Source organism: Equus przewalskii, chromosome 11, assembly GCF_037783145.1.
Source record: "Equus przewalskii isolate Varuska chromosome 11, EquPr2, whole genome shotgun sequence".
NCBI classification, from domain to species: domain Eukaryota; kingdom Metazoa; phylum Chordata; class Mammalia; order Perissodactyla; family Equidae; genus Equus; species Equus przewalskii.
Window position 1 is genome coordinate 32,688,267 of NC_091841.1, and position 13,115 is coordinate 32,701,381.

Here is a 13,115-nt window from a genome sequence, read left to right on the forward strand (position 1 = left end):
CCCACCCCCCACCCCCCACTCCCCCCACCTCCACCTCCCCACCCCACCCCCGCTCCCCGTCCACCAGCCACCAACCTTGTTGCCCCTGTCCTCTTCCAGATTCGCCCGGCTCCTGCTTCAGCCGTGGTGGCCAGCCTTAACCCCGCGTCTGTCCCTCCTCCCCCCTCATCCCACAGCATCTTGTTGGGATTGGGGCGGGGGGGGGGGGGGGTGGATGAGAGGGATGCAGGGGGAGAAGACGGCTCTTCCGGGTCCTTTCCTTCAGAGGATGGAGCTCCTTCCTTCGTGTGGGTGAACAGGCTACAGGTCAGGCACAGAAACAGGGGGCCCTACCCCCTTAATCTCCTAAACCTCCTCCAACGCCCCCCCCCCCCCCGCGGGGTCCCACACTCCAGGAGGGACAGGCAGCTGCTTGAGTCTCCCAGCCCTGCCCGGGGCCCAGGTTGCTCCCACACAAGTTGTTTCTCCTAGAATTTGTCTGTGGTTTAGCCCAGGAGGTGACGTGTGCAGTTTGACTGCTGACTGTCCCCCTGCCCCTGAGATCACTCCCCATAGACTTCCTCTTTGGGCTCTGGGTCCCCTAGGGCAGGGCTGGAGGACAGGCCAACCCTCTCCCGTGCAGACCCCTCCTGAGCCTCACTCTTCCAGTCCAGTCTGGCACTCTGCCACACCCTCTTCCCGCCCAGATGCCCCGGAGTCACCCCGGGACTGGGAAGAGGAGTACTGAGTGGGGGTGGGGGCACAGCTCTGGACACCCACATCTTGCTAAAATATCACCCTCAGCGTCTAGACACGCAACCATTGGCTGGATGGACCCAGAAATGATGTCCAGGTGGTGACTGTTTCAAGGTGTTGCATGGTGCCCTTGCAACTACCTATCTGGGCATTGGCCCAACTGTCCCCTTGGCACCCTGGCTTTCTTTTCCTTGTTGATTTAGAGTAGTTTTTGGCATACCAAAGACAAATAGAATTCTACAGGGGATTCCCAGGCTTCGGGGGCAGGGGGAGGGGGTGGAGCTGGTGAGTCAGGGTGTACCCAGGTGGACCAGTCTGGCTCAGAAAGGGCCCAGGGTGCAGGGTGCAAGACGCAGTGGTCTGGGGCTTCCTGTCCAGAGCAGCCTGCCCTGCTGTCAAGATACAGAAAACTACCCCCGGAGGGCGCCCACTCTCCAGCAGGGGGTGGCCTCCACATGGGGGTCCAAAGCCAGTCTTGGGGCTCTGCCCTCTGGGGGGCAGTCCAGTCCTGGGGGTCCGGTCTGCCTGAGGCAGGCACGACGGCTAGGATGGCAGTACCACCTGCCCCTCCTTCACCCTAGCCCCAGCTTCATCCTGCCCTGGGCCTTGGGGGGCCAATGTGGAGAGGCCCAGGCCCCCTCTCATGGATACCGCTTGCCTATCTCTTGGCCTCTTTTATCAAACTTCACACACTGTTGGGGGTGGGCCACAGTGCTCCTTTGCCGGGGTGTGTGGGGTCTGTGGTCTGCTGCCCCTGCTCCCTCCTCCAGAGGCATCCTGGGCTGTCCCAGCAAAGGCAGGCCCACTCACTCTGGCCCTACGGCTGTGAGTGCTGAGACCAGTGGCCACAGTGGAATGGAAGCAGAGGCCACGCTGGGGCAACAGGGCAGGGAGGGAGACCTCAGTGGGGCCAAGAGGTCAGGCAAAATGGGCCTCGGGGCCACCCAGTCCCGCCGGCTCCCTGGAGTGCCCTGGTGGGCAGTGCCGCCCCTGTGTCCTCCGCTGGCTCATTGAACAGCGGACGGGAGCCCCCGCCTCTCGGCACTCGCTCCACAGGGTGGGCCTGCTTCCCAACGCTCCCTGCAAACGGCACCCCCATCCTCCCCAGACCCCTCCTCTCCAGCCTCATGGCCTCAGGCACCTCCCCGCCCCAGACGGCCCCCTGCTGGCTGGCGCTGAGTCTCTCCTAGGAGGACACCTCACGTTTCCGAAGTCCCCAAGAAGACAGCGCACAACGTGTGTGTCCGTTTATTTCAAGGTATGGAGCATAGACACGTCCCCAACTTGGGGTGGGGAGGACAAGAACATGGATACAAAAACTGGAAGATGAGACATTCAGCTCAGACGGGACCAGCACAACATGGTTTAAGGCTCCGTGTGTATCTGTATGTGCAGATGCTTACACACACGTACACACATGCACACACACACACGGTGGGGCGGCATTTGACACGGGAACCGAGGCTAGATGCCAGACGCTGCTTGCAGCCTGCCTCAAATATTGCAATTGCGTTTATTAAAAAAGTGTAGAATGGGAAGACCGTGTATCAGTCTGAGCCACGTGTCCAACCCAGGCCTCCCTGACCTGGGGGGACGCCACGGCTCCCCGAGCCGCCCTCTGTGCACCAGTGCTGGACCTCGCACACCGGTGCTCAGGTGTGCCCACCCCATCTTGGGATGTCCGGGCTGTGGGAGGTGGGGCAGGTCACAGGCCATGCTCCTGTCCAAACAGCGCAACGGCAGAATGAAACCCCAAAATGCCCTCTCAGAGCAGCGCCAGCCTGCCCCCGGAGCCCACCTGAGGGCTCTCCAGGGCGATGTGGGCAGGGTCTGAGGAAGGAGAGGCCTGTGCATCAGGACCAAGGAGGTCCTGGGGAACCCTGGGGACTCCGGGCCTGCTCCTCAAACCCTCACTCACCCCTGCTGGGGGGTGATTCTCCAACAATGGGCGGCCGTCTTCCCTTGCCTCTGTCAGTCTTGTTTGGCAAGTGAAAGGTGGACCAGGAATGACAGGCGAGATGACCAGGGAGAGGGGCGCACGACGAAAGCGGCATTTGGCTTTAGCATTAAGGCCGGCGCTGGGCGGAGGGCCCTGCATGAGAGGTTAGTGCCTCCCCAAGAGGAGCCCGTGCAGCCCCCCGGGGTCCCTCCTGCCGCCGTGGGCCCCTCTGTCCACAGCGGGTGTGCTGGCCAGGTTTCTCTGCTTCCCCGGGGCCGGCGTAAAGTGCTAGGTGCTCGGGAGGGAGGGCCGGGGCTGGCTGGAGTTCTGCAGACGATGCCCACGCTGCCTCCAACGGGTTCTTATTTGAGGATGTAGTTAATGAGCAGCTGACACGCCAGGAACACACAGAGCAGGAACCAGGAGCGGGCGCTCTGCAGGAGGCCTGGGGCTGGCGCCTGCCTGGCCTGGGCCGTGGAGCTCAGCATGGCCGAGAGGTGCCTGCAACGACAGGGCACAGTGCCTAAGCCAGGCCAACCTGGCGCAGCCACCCACAGCCGAGAGAGGGTGACCTCTGGGTGCCAGACCAGACAGGATGGCACATCCCCACCCTCCAGGGACATGGGTGCCAGTGAGGCGGGGCCCCAGAGCACAGTGGCTGCACTGCATTTCCCAGGCACACATTCCAGGGATGGGGGGCGGGGGCGGCGGTCAGGGCTGGGGGAGCTGTGCCTCTTGCATCCCCCCTCCCACCCCTGGTGCGATGGGCTTGAGCTGTGTCTCCCCAGCCCCAAAGTTACATGTTGGAGTCCTGGCCCCCAGCACCTCAGATGTGACCAATTTGGACACGGGGCCTTTCAAGAGGTGATTAAAGTAAAAAAGGGGTCATTGGGGTGGGCCCTAATCCAGTGTGCTGGGGTCCTTCTAAGAAGAGGAGATCAGGACACAGGGAGGAGACGGCATCTACACGCCAAGGAGAAAGGCCTCCGGGGGAACCAGCCCTGCCCACACCTGGACCTTGGACATGCAGCCTCCAGGACCGGGGGATAGTCAATGTCTGTGACTTAAGCCGCCCGGTCTGGGGGGCTTTGTTATGGCGGCCCAGGACACACTCGTGTCCTGCCCTGGACTCGGACATCACCGCGTGTCTGTGCTGCTGCAGAAGCTTCTGGCTGTCCCCCTGGACACCTGCCCTGCAGCCAGCCTTCTTCTGTGGGGCCAGGTAGCTGCTCCGACCCGCCCCGGCTCCCGTGGCCTCCGGGCTCGCTCCAACATCTTGGCTCGCCCCTTCTCCCAGCAGCGGCCCTCCTGTGGCACCCACCACTCAGTACTGACCTCTGCTTTTCCCTCTTCTCCTCCTCCCCGCCCACCTACGGCCCCCTCCAGGAAGCCCTCCCTGACCACGCAGGCAGCATTTTCTCATTCTTCCAAGGTGCCAGCCTCCCTTCCCCTTGGCCCCACAAAGCCTCACAAAGGAGGAGATTATTAAAAGGGTGGGAAACACTTCTGTGCCAAGTGTCAGTCAGTCACAGGGGAGGCTGGGGTCAAAGAGAGGCCGTCCTCATCACGGGCCTGCTTATCCTGGGCTTCCTGACTGGCCTGGATGCTAACAGCCACCAAATGTCACTGGGTGCTGGGCACAGAGCTCAGCCCTCTGCACCATCTTCATCCCGCCCCAGGGACACTGCTATTGCCCCATTTCACAGAGGGGAGACCGAGGCATGAACAGCCCGAGCTCCCATGGCCAGTGAGTCCTGCAGCCTTGACTGGAGCCAGGAATGTGGCTTTGGAGCGGAGCTGGAAAGGATGGCTCTGCTCCGCCTCGGGGCTGTCTGCTGACGGACGTGGTGGCCCTGGTGGCCCGCACCTGCTAGAGGTCTCAGAGCGTGGGTCTCAGGGCTTCTCTGCTGGCTCGTGCTCGCTCACCCAGCCGTTCCCAAGCATCTACCCTGCACCGTGCTGTGGTCACAGCAGGGAGCCGGGAGCCGCCCAGCAGAAGGTGCTGCTCACAACACCTCCTCCCAGCTTCCGCGTGGCTGCTGGCTGCCATTGCCGCTGCCACCACCACCACCACCACCATCACTACCACCATCCCCATCACCACCACCCACCACCACCATCCCCACCACCACCACCATCCCCATCACCACCACCACCACCATCCCCACCACCACCACCACCACCACCACCCCCACCACCCCCACCACCACCATCCCCACCACCACCACCATCCCCATCACCACCACCACCACCACCACCATCACCATCCCCACCACCACCATCCCCACCACCACCACCACCACCACCATCACTACCACCATCACCATCACCACCACCACCACCACCACCATCACCACCACCATCCCCACCACCATCACTACCACCATCACCACCACCACCACCACCACCATCCCCACCACCATCACCACCATCCCCATCACCACCATCCCCACCACCATCACTACCACCACCACCACCACCACCACTGGGCACTGCATTGAGCTACTGCGCTGAGTTGCCTGGGGCTCCTCCCAGCCCAGGCCCTGGCTGGCATCCTCCTCTGCACTCCTCCCTCCCCAGCGTGGTGTCTACCGAGCATCATCAACTCAGCTTGCTCAAACAGAACTCCCTGCCACCCGCCGCCCGCACAAAGGGCAGGACCCCAGGTCTCCTCCTGTCCTCACCCCAAAGCCAGACCCCTTGCACGTCCCCAGGCTTCTAGCTTCGAGTGACGTTCCAGATGCATGGCCTCCCTGGCCCCCTGCCCTGGTCCACTGGCTCTCCTGTGGAGAGCTCTCTGACCCGTGGTGCTGGTTGGACCCAGAGTGTGGCTCACCTGTGGAGCTCCTGCTGGGCCTCCCGGATGGACACGATGGCCTCGTGCAGCGCCTGCAGCCGCCATGCCTCCTTCCCACACCTCGGGCACGGGCTCTCGCAGCCTGGGCCAGCCAGCCCGCCAGTTGCAGGATGCCGGGACAAGGGGATACGGGATGGGGAGGGAGGGAGGGGAGAAGCCAGAATGAGCGAGGATGTCTGGGTAGCCAATATGAGGGGTCCCGGGGTCATGTCCAGCTCAGGCCACACCCCACCTTGCAGGAGCCTTCAGGACGAAGCTAAGGACACAGGCAAATGAGGGAGGCTGAGGGGGGTTTCGGGAGGGAGCCCTGGGCTCAGCTGGCCTCTAATAAGCTGTGGGTGACAGAAATGGCCAAGGTGTGGCTCGTCCTCTGCACAGGCGGGGACACAGTTGAAGAGACACAAACTTGCCCTGTGAGGGCAGCGGGCAGAGAGGCAGGAGCAGAACCAGAGGGTCACAGACAGACGGACACTGCCCAGCCCTGTCTCTCACACTGCCCCTGGCAGCCAGGGGAGGTGTCCTGGCCCTCTGAGTGCAGAGTTGGGAAACCCCTGCCCTTCCCACGCCCCTCATGGGCCCCTGGGATCAGGGAGGCCCGCAGGAGGACCCCTCAGAGGACTGGCTGGCTGCCTCTCCGGTCCTTCCCACCCCTCAGGGGGGCCGGTCGAGGAGGGCTCACCCGGAACGAAGCCACCGTCCTCCTCCTCGTCTGAGAGCTCTGGGCAGGACTCGGGTGTGGAGCCGCTGCTCTCCGTGACCTGGCTGTGGCCGGAGGGCTGGTCACTGGCCTTGCGGAGCCGCCGGTCTGGGCCAGGCCCCTGGAGAGAGACAGAGCCGCTGTGGCCGGGAGCCCACCCACACCCACCGCACCATCGCTGGCCCGGAGGCCTGGCTGTGCCTGCTGGGAGCTGCTGGGTACTGCTAGCCTCAGGGACACGGTGGCACACTTGTGCCAGGTCAGCTCTAGAGAAGGAAGCTGATGGGCTCTGGGTGCACAGGAGGTCTGACCCCCAGCCCTGGCACGGACTGGAGTAGTCACACCCAGTTTCCTCATGGTAATGCAGGCTGTGACCCCCTTTGCAGCTGGGCTGGGGCCAGCAAGCCCGTGCAGACAGGCCTCCCCGTGCCTGTTGCAGGGTCGTGCCCAATACAAGCAGAGATGATGGCCATGGGGCCATAGGCCGTTCTGACCCGTGAGCCGTGAGGGGTGATCACAGCCCACCGTGTGAGCTGACAGTTGGGGTTCCCCCAACACTGAAGGGAAGTCTCTGGGGGCACCCCAGGCTCAGCTGGCTTCTAACAAGCCCCCAGGGTACACGAGTGGCCAAGATGCAGCTTAAGTTCACAAGGACCACAGGCATGGACTGATGCTCAGGGGACATTAGGGGCAAGAGCAGAACTGGGCTGCGGGCGCCGCCACCAGCAGCAGGTCTATGCTCTGACAGAGGGGCCCGGCTGGTGCCTGGACACCCTGCATCAGGCCCGCGTGGCCCTGAAGAGTATCAGCGATGGGGAGGTGGGGTCAGAGCTGGGACTGGTGGGGTCAGCGATAGAAGGGTAGGGGGTCAGAGACGAGACAGGTGGGAACAGACACATGACAGGTGGGGTCAGCAGTAGGAATGTGGGTGTCAGAGCCGGGACAGGTGGACTTGGCACAGGGTGATCCGTGGTGACCACCCCAGGGCAGGTTTGGAGGTGGGGCTGGGCCGACTGGAGAGGCTGGGGAGGGTGAGGAGGAGGCAGAGGGGCATCAGGGTGGACGGAGGGGTGGGGCCATCTGGCCTGAGTCTGGGCTGAGGGCTGCAGCAGGTGAGGGAGGCGAGGGGGTGGGACACACGTGGGCGGTGAGATACTGTGGCCCCTGCTTGCTGGGAGGCTGGGGCCATCGGGCAAGAATGGCCCTTCCGAGTCTGGCCCAGGCCCCTGAGCTGGGGAGCACGCCCCTCCCCGCCCTGGGTGAGTGTCTGGCTGGGTGCACACCAGGCACCCAGTTGGTGCAGCAGGTGCTGTTGAGCACGTGGCAGCTGCAGCACGTGGGCGGGGCATCACCTGGTGGTCTGCCACCCTCCCTATGCCTCCTGGAGCCGCCCTGCCTCCCCTCCCACCCCTCGAGGCATCTGTGCAAGTGCTGGTTCCTCCTGTTTCTACCTGGGCAAGTCCCTGGGCTTCTCTGAGCTTTGGTTTCCTCAGCTGTAGAATTGGATAATGTGCTACTGACACCATAGACGGCAGCTTTGGAGAGCTATGGGCCAGGAGCCAGGGGACCGCAGCACAGTGCCCTGCACCTTTGGGTGCCTGGGAGCTGAGTGTCCTGCAAATCCAGGCATCTCAGGTCCCCTGCTGGGCAGGGCAGGGCATGGGATGAGGGGGCAGAGGAGGCCCTGCTGGGGGCGTTGGAGGGCAACTGGGCTGATGACCGACAGGAGGAGGGCCAGGTGGGTGGAAGCGAGGGTGGAGGTGGCGGCAACACCTGCAGCCTGACTATCCCTCCTACTGCTGAGGACCACCCTGGGCCAGGACCTGGGGGAGTGCTGACCTGGTGTCTGGGCTCCGGGCTACCCAGGAAGGTGGTCTGGCCGGCCATGGTCTCCCGCTGCAGGGTGTGCAGGACCCCATCTTGCTCAAACTGGGCGATGTCCTTCAGGGGGTCCCAGGGGCTGAGGCTGGAGAGTCCAGAGGGCATCCATTGGCAGGGGTAGGGGCCCTCGGGTTGAGGGGTCCCACCCTGGCCCAGCCCGCAGCCTCCCAGCGTGGCCAGAGACCCCAGGAGAATGGCTGTTGCCTGTACCCCTTGTGCAGGGTCCGGCTGGGGGAGCCTCTCTCTGACCGTCCCTCCGTACCACTCCCTTCCCTAGGGGAGCAGGAGCCCCCCATGGTGCTTCTCGTGCCCAGGGCGGGGTGCAGCTGGGGGGCAGTCTGCTGGTCAAGCCCACGCACAGCCCCCGGGGCTGCCGACCACCAGACCAGTTACTCACTTCTCATATAGGTAGCGCCACTCCTGAGTGGCGGGGTCCAGGTGGAACAGCTGTGGCTTCCAGGGCATGAGGCTCTGCTGGCGCTCGCGGGTCCGCTGCCGCTGGGCTTCCTCTAGTGAAAACTTCTCCTGCGTGGCCTTGTGCTGGTCACCCTCGCAGATGGCCCTAGTGACATGCTGCCAGAGCCTGTGGGCAGGGCACCCCCTCTGAGCTGGGGGACCTGGGCACTTGCGCCCCTCAGCACTGGAGGGAAGGCTCAGAGCAACCTCGATTTGATTGCCTCCAGTGACAGGGAGCTCACTGCCTCTCGAGGTGATTGTTTGTCCTGGAGTGCAGTTTATTCACCGTGAGAGAGTTCTTTCCTATGCTGAGCCCCCACCTCCCACCAGCAGGGACCTCCCTGTGGAGCAGCTGGTCATCTGCCAGCAGTGACGGGCTCCCAGGGCCAGCTCTTTCCCAGGCCTCATCTCCTCTCCCTCCAGCTGTCCCCGGAGGGACATCATCCACCATGAGGGGTCCATTCTCCCTGACGGGGACATCCTGGGGACGTGCTCACAGCATCATAATCCTGCCGACCTCGAGGGCAGCTGCCCGCCCAGCCACGCCAGGCTGTGGTCAGCAGGGTCCCCGGGTGCTGGGCGGGGCCTCACCTCTCTGACTCCAGCTCTGTCTGCTCCTCCAACAGCACCGTGTGCCGCTTCAGCCTCTGTCTGCGCACCTCCCCGCTTGGGTTCCAGAAGAGCTCGGTGCCTCCTCTCCCCTCCTCCTTGATAAACACTTCTCTGTCCTGCCCCAGACGGCCGGGAGGGGTCAGAGGTGCTGGCGTGATGGCCGTCCCGGTACCCAGGGGCCCGCCCATGCCTGCCCAGAGGGTGGCCTCTTACCCAGTGTCCAGAGAGACGCGCCAGGATCTCCTCCCCCGACATGATCTTCCCCGAGATCTGGTTGATGCTTGCGCTGCCTCCAAAGAAAGGCTGTGGGGACACACCCGGGACGGATGCCAGTGAGGGGCGGGGGCCTCCCCATGGACACCTAAACCCCTCGGTGGGCTGGGGAGTCAGAGGTGGCCCCTTCCTCATGGGGGGCAGGCTCTCGGCCCCTAGTGCACGGGAGCCCGGCTGGGAGGGGACCCAAAACTGGAGGAGGCCACACTTGTCCAACGGCTCAGCCTGAGCTCGAGGATGCAGTGTTCGCGCCAGGCGTGTGTGCCGCACGCGGGAAGGAGCCTCGGCCTGTCCTGGCTCTGCTGTGTGGCCTGCAGGCAGCCTCCTGCCCTCTCTGGGCCTGGCTGTACCACAGAACTGCTCCCCTCATGTGCATCTGCTCGAGAACCATCCCTGGGGCACAGAGAGGGCAGGAGGGGGTCTCCCAGGGCCTTGCTCCTCCCCAGCCTGATGCACGCCCCCCCCAAGGCCCGCCAGGTGGCTGAGGGGGCTGCGGCCAGCGCTACCTTGAGCTTGAATTCCAGCTCAGCCTGGAGGTTGTTCTTCTCACACTCGATGGTCACTCTGCCGCCCAGCTCCATGGTCATGGTACCATACAGGATTCCTGAAACAGCCGGTCGTGGGGGTCAGGGGCTGCCCCTGGTCCTGCCGAGCCCCCAGGCCCCTGCTGAGGTCTGACCCAGTTGTGCTGATGCCTGGAGGCCTGTGTCAGGCCCTGGGAGGGCGAGAAGGGAGTGGGGAGGACAGGAGCTCCCGGGGCAGAGCCGGGGGCATGGGGAGGAGCTCGTCAGGGGAGCAGAGCCCGGGGGTCATGCCTGGCTCCTCAGTGACGGGCTTCCCCAGGGCACAGGGTCTCTGCCACCTGGGGCTTTGCTCCTGTGACATATGCTCTGTCCAGGAGACGTCCCCACCCTTTGCTGGGTCCCCTCCCTCAGGAACCCCTGTTCAAGGTCCCCATGAGACACTCGTCATGGTCTGTCATTTGGCTCTGAAGTTCCTGCCCCTGCGTGGGCTCCTCCGGGCAGACGTCCTCCCTGCTCACTGCTGTGTCCAGGACGGCCCCGCGTGGGGCGGCCCAGTGCCCGGGATGGCTGTGGGCCCAGGATGTTTTCTTAAATTAATACATAGTTTTCTCAATGAATGCAAGAAAGAATCAATCTTCCATTTCTGATCATAGGGAGGACTTAATCTAATGAAAAAAAGAAAAAAAGAACCATTTCCATTCTGAAACACTTAACCATAGGGCATAAAACAGCCTTCAAAAATGAAAAAGAAAAGACAAGCTAATTGAAATAGCAAAAGGCCGGAAACCGCCCCAGAGCTGTCTGTGCTCATAACGGGCAAGCCCTGCAGAGGCTGGAGGGGGCCCTGCCCCCGGGCTCCCCGGGACACACCCCCTGAGGGAGAAAAGCCCAGCTGGGGCTGGGGGGGCCCCGAGAAACCCAAGAGTCTTCATACATTGCTTAGTAGGTTTGGCTTTGGAGCCAAGTAAATTTATATAATTATATATAACTTATATAATTACATAAATTTATGTAATTCTTTATATAATTATATATAACATATAATTATATAAACTTATGCAATTATTTATATAATTATAAATTATATAATTTGAAAAACATATAATGTATATGTATAATATATATTTATATAATTTATATAAGTATAAAAAAATTTAAAAAGCAATTGCTAGAAATCAAAAGTAAAATGAACCAAGAGATCTGAAGTGGGTGTCATAACCATGGGGTGGCTTGACCTGGGAAGGGACCACTCCCGATGACCTCACGAGTCCCCGGTGGACGTGAACCATCACAGACGTCCAACCACACGACCCCACGCTGACTCCGGTCACCACCTGTTGGGGGGCGGGCCGGTCAGCGTTATTCTGACATCTCTGTCATTTGATGTGGGGCAGACAGAAAGGAATCCTGGTGGTGTCCTGGAAAAGGGGGCTTTTTGGCATGGGAGGAAGACGTTTCAGATGTCAGGTGTGACAAAAACCTGCCGTCCTGAATCTGGATCGGAAATGTAAGTATGAACTCATGATCCATTTTAATCTTAAAAAAAAAAAAGAAAAAGATTTCTGTGTTCAGCTCACTGGAAAGCCCTAGAAACAACCCCCAAACCGCTTGTAGGACTCAGACGTGGCCTGCAGACTTGGTGTCTAAGTACCGTTTCCTCCTGGAAGGACCTGGGCTCCCTGGAGAAAGGGACAGTTTGAGGTCTGGAGCAGGACATTAAGGTTTCATGGGGTCACAGCAGAATGAGGCAGACCATAGGCCTGGGTGGAGAGGACCCAGGAGCCAGTCTGACGGCTCCCACTGGCCAACGGCGGCACCACGAGTGTCCCTAGTGATACCAACGGGGGGTTCTGAAACGATCCTGTGTATTCTGATCAAACAACATTCAAAGCAACAATGACCTCACCAATGATCACTTCAGAGGATACGCGGGGGAAAACTCATTTTGAAAAGAGAAAAAACCTGGCACTTATCCCATATGTCCTGAACCTACTGGAAAACCACATAGCCCACCAGGGATGTTTCCCTTTACAGAAGACTTCCTGCCGGTCAGATGAAGAAGGAGCAACGGGACAGCAGCATCTGCAATGCCCAGCACGTCCACGGATCTGGGCCCTGCCAATTGACATCCGTTAACACCGCAAACACAGAGACGACCCAACATTTTGCACCTCACGACGGAAAGACAGGACGCCGCCCACTGAGCATCTTGTTGGGAAAACTGCCTGAAGTGATCTGGCCTCTAGAGATGCGGTCAACTTCCAGTTGACAGAAAAGACGCAGGACAGGGGACATGCTCAGTGACAGCACGGAACACAGCCAGTCAGTCCAGACCAGAAGGAACACTACCAGGACACGACCTCGTTTCTTCGACAGCCACATTGTAAGAAAAAAAATGGGGGAGAGGACACAGAAGAGACTGAAGAGATCCAGCAGCGGGGACGAAGTGTGAACCTTACTTGAATCCTGTCAGACAAATGCGTTGTAACACGTATGTGTGTAGGTACATATATAAATATGCACGTCTATGTGACAACCAGGGACCTTTGAACACTGACTGTGCATCTGATGGTATCAAGGACCGAGACTTCACTTTTTTTTTTTGGTGTAATGACAGTATCGTCGTTACTGTTAAGAAAGGGAATCCTGGTGGAGCAAAATGGCAGGGTGAGCTGACCCGGGACTCTCTCCCCTCCAAAGTACAAGAAAGGACTGAGAAAAACCCCTGAATTTCAGCTAATGAACCTAATGCCAGGACTCAGAGACCTACAGTATCAAAAGACAGAGGACGGAGCCCCCGCTGCCCGCCTCAGAGGAGCTGGAACGGGGTAGGAGAGAACTTGGCTCCCTCCCCTAGAGACCAGGATCTCCCGCGGGTCCGGGAAGGAGCAGGGGAGGGGCCGCGCGACCAGGGGATCATCCAGGACTCCCGCCACCAGTACAGTGGAAACCTGCTGATGGAGGAAAGCTTCTGTGCACGGGGACCCCATAAAGCCAGGGCCTGGGGAGACCAGAGAACAGAACTGATCCGAATCCGGATCGGCACTGAGAGAAACCGCCCCTGCCCCTGCCCCAGCAAAGTGCACTGGGCGCCGCCATCTTGCCGGAAGGTGGAGAGGTCAGAACACGCGGCTCTCGACC

General features: G+C 61.0%; 1 protein-coding gene across 3 annotated transcripts in view; it reads right to left on the bottom strand.

The window, feature by feature from the left end:
• Positions 1-1,969: 1,969 nt before the first annotated feature.
• Positions 1,970-13,115, bottom strand: part of OSBPL5 (oxysterol binding protein like 5) — a 77,002-nt gene continuing 65,856 nt past the window's right edge. For all 3 annotated transcript variants that reach the window (XM_070564517.1, XM_070564515.1, XM_070564516.1), the window contains exons 15-22: positions 9,957-10,054; positions 9,391-9,480; positions 9,157-9,293; positions 8,507-8,692; positions 8,068-8,194; positions 6,211-6,349; positions 5,511-5,613; positions 1,970-3,175 (exon numbers count right to left, since the gene is read on the bottom strand). In XM_070564517.1, coding sequence (XP_070420618.1) covers positions 3,037-3,175; positions 5,511-5,613; positions 6,211-6,349; positions 8,068-8,194; positions 8,507-8,692; positions 9,157-9,293; positions 9,391-9,480; positions 9,957-10,054 — 1,019 coding nt within the window. In that variant the 3' untranslated portion in view covers positions 1,970-3,036. The remainder of the gene's footprint in view (positions 3,176-5,510; positions 5,614-6,210; positions 6,350-8,067; positions 8,195-8,506; positions 8,693-9,156; positions 9,294-9,390; positions 9,481-9,956; positions 10,055-13,115) is intronic.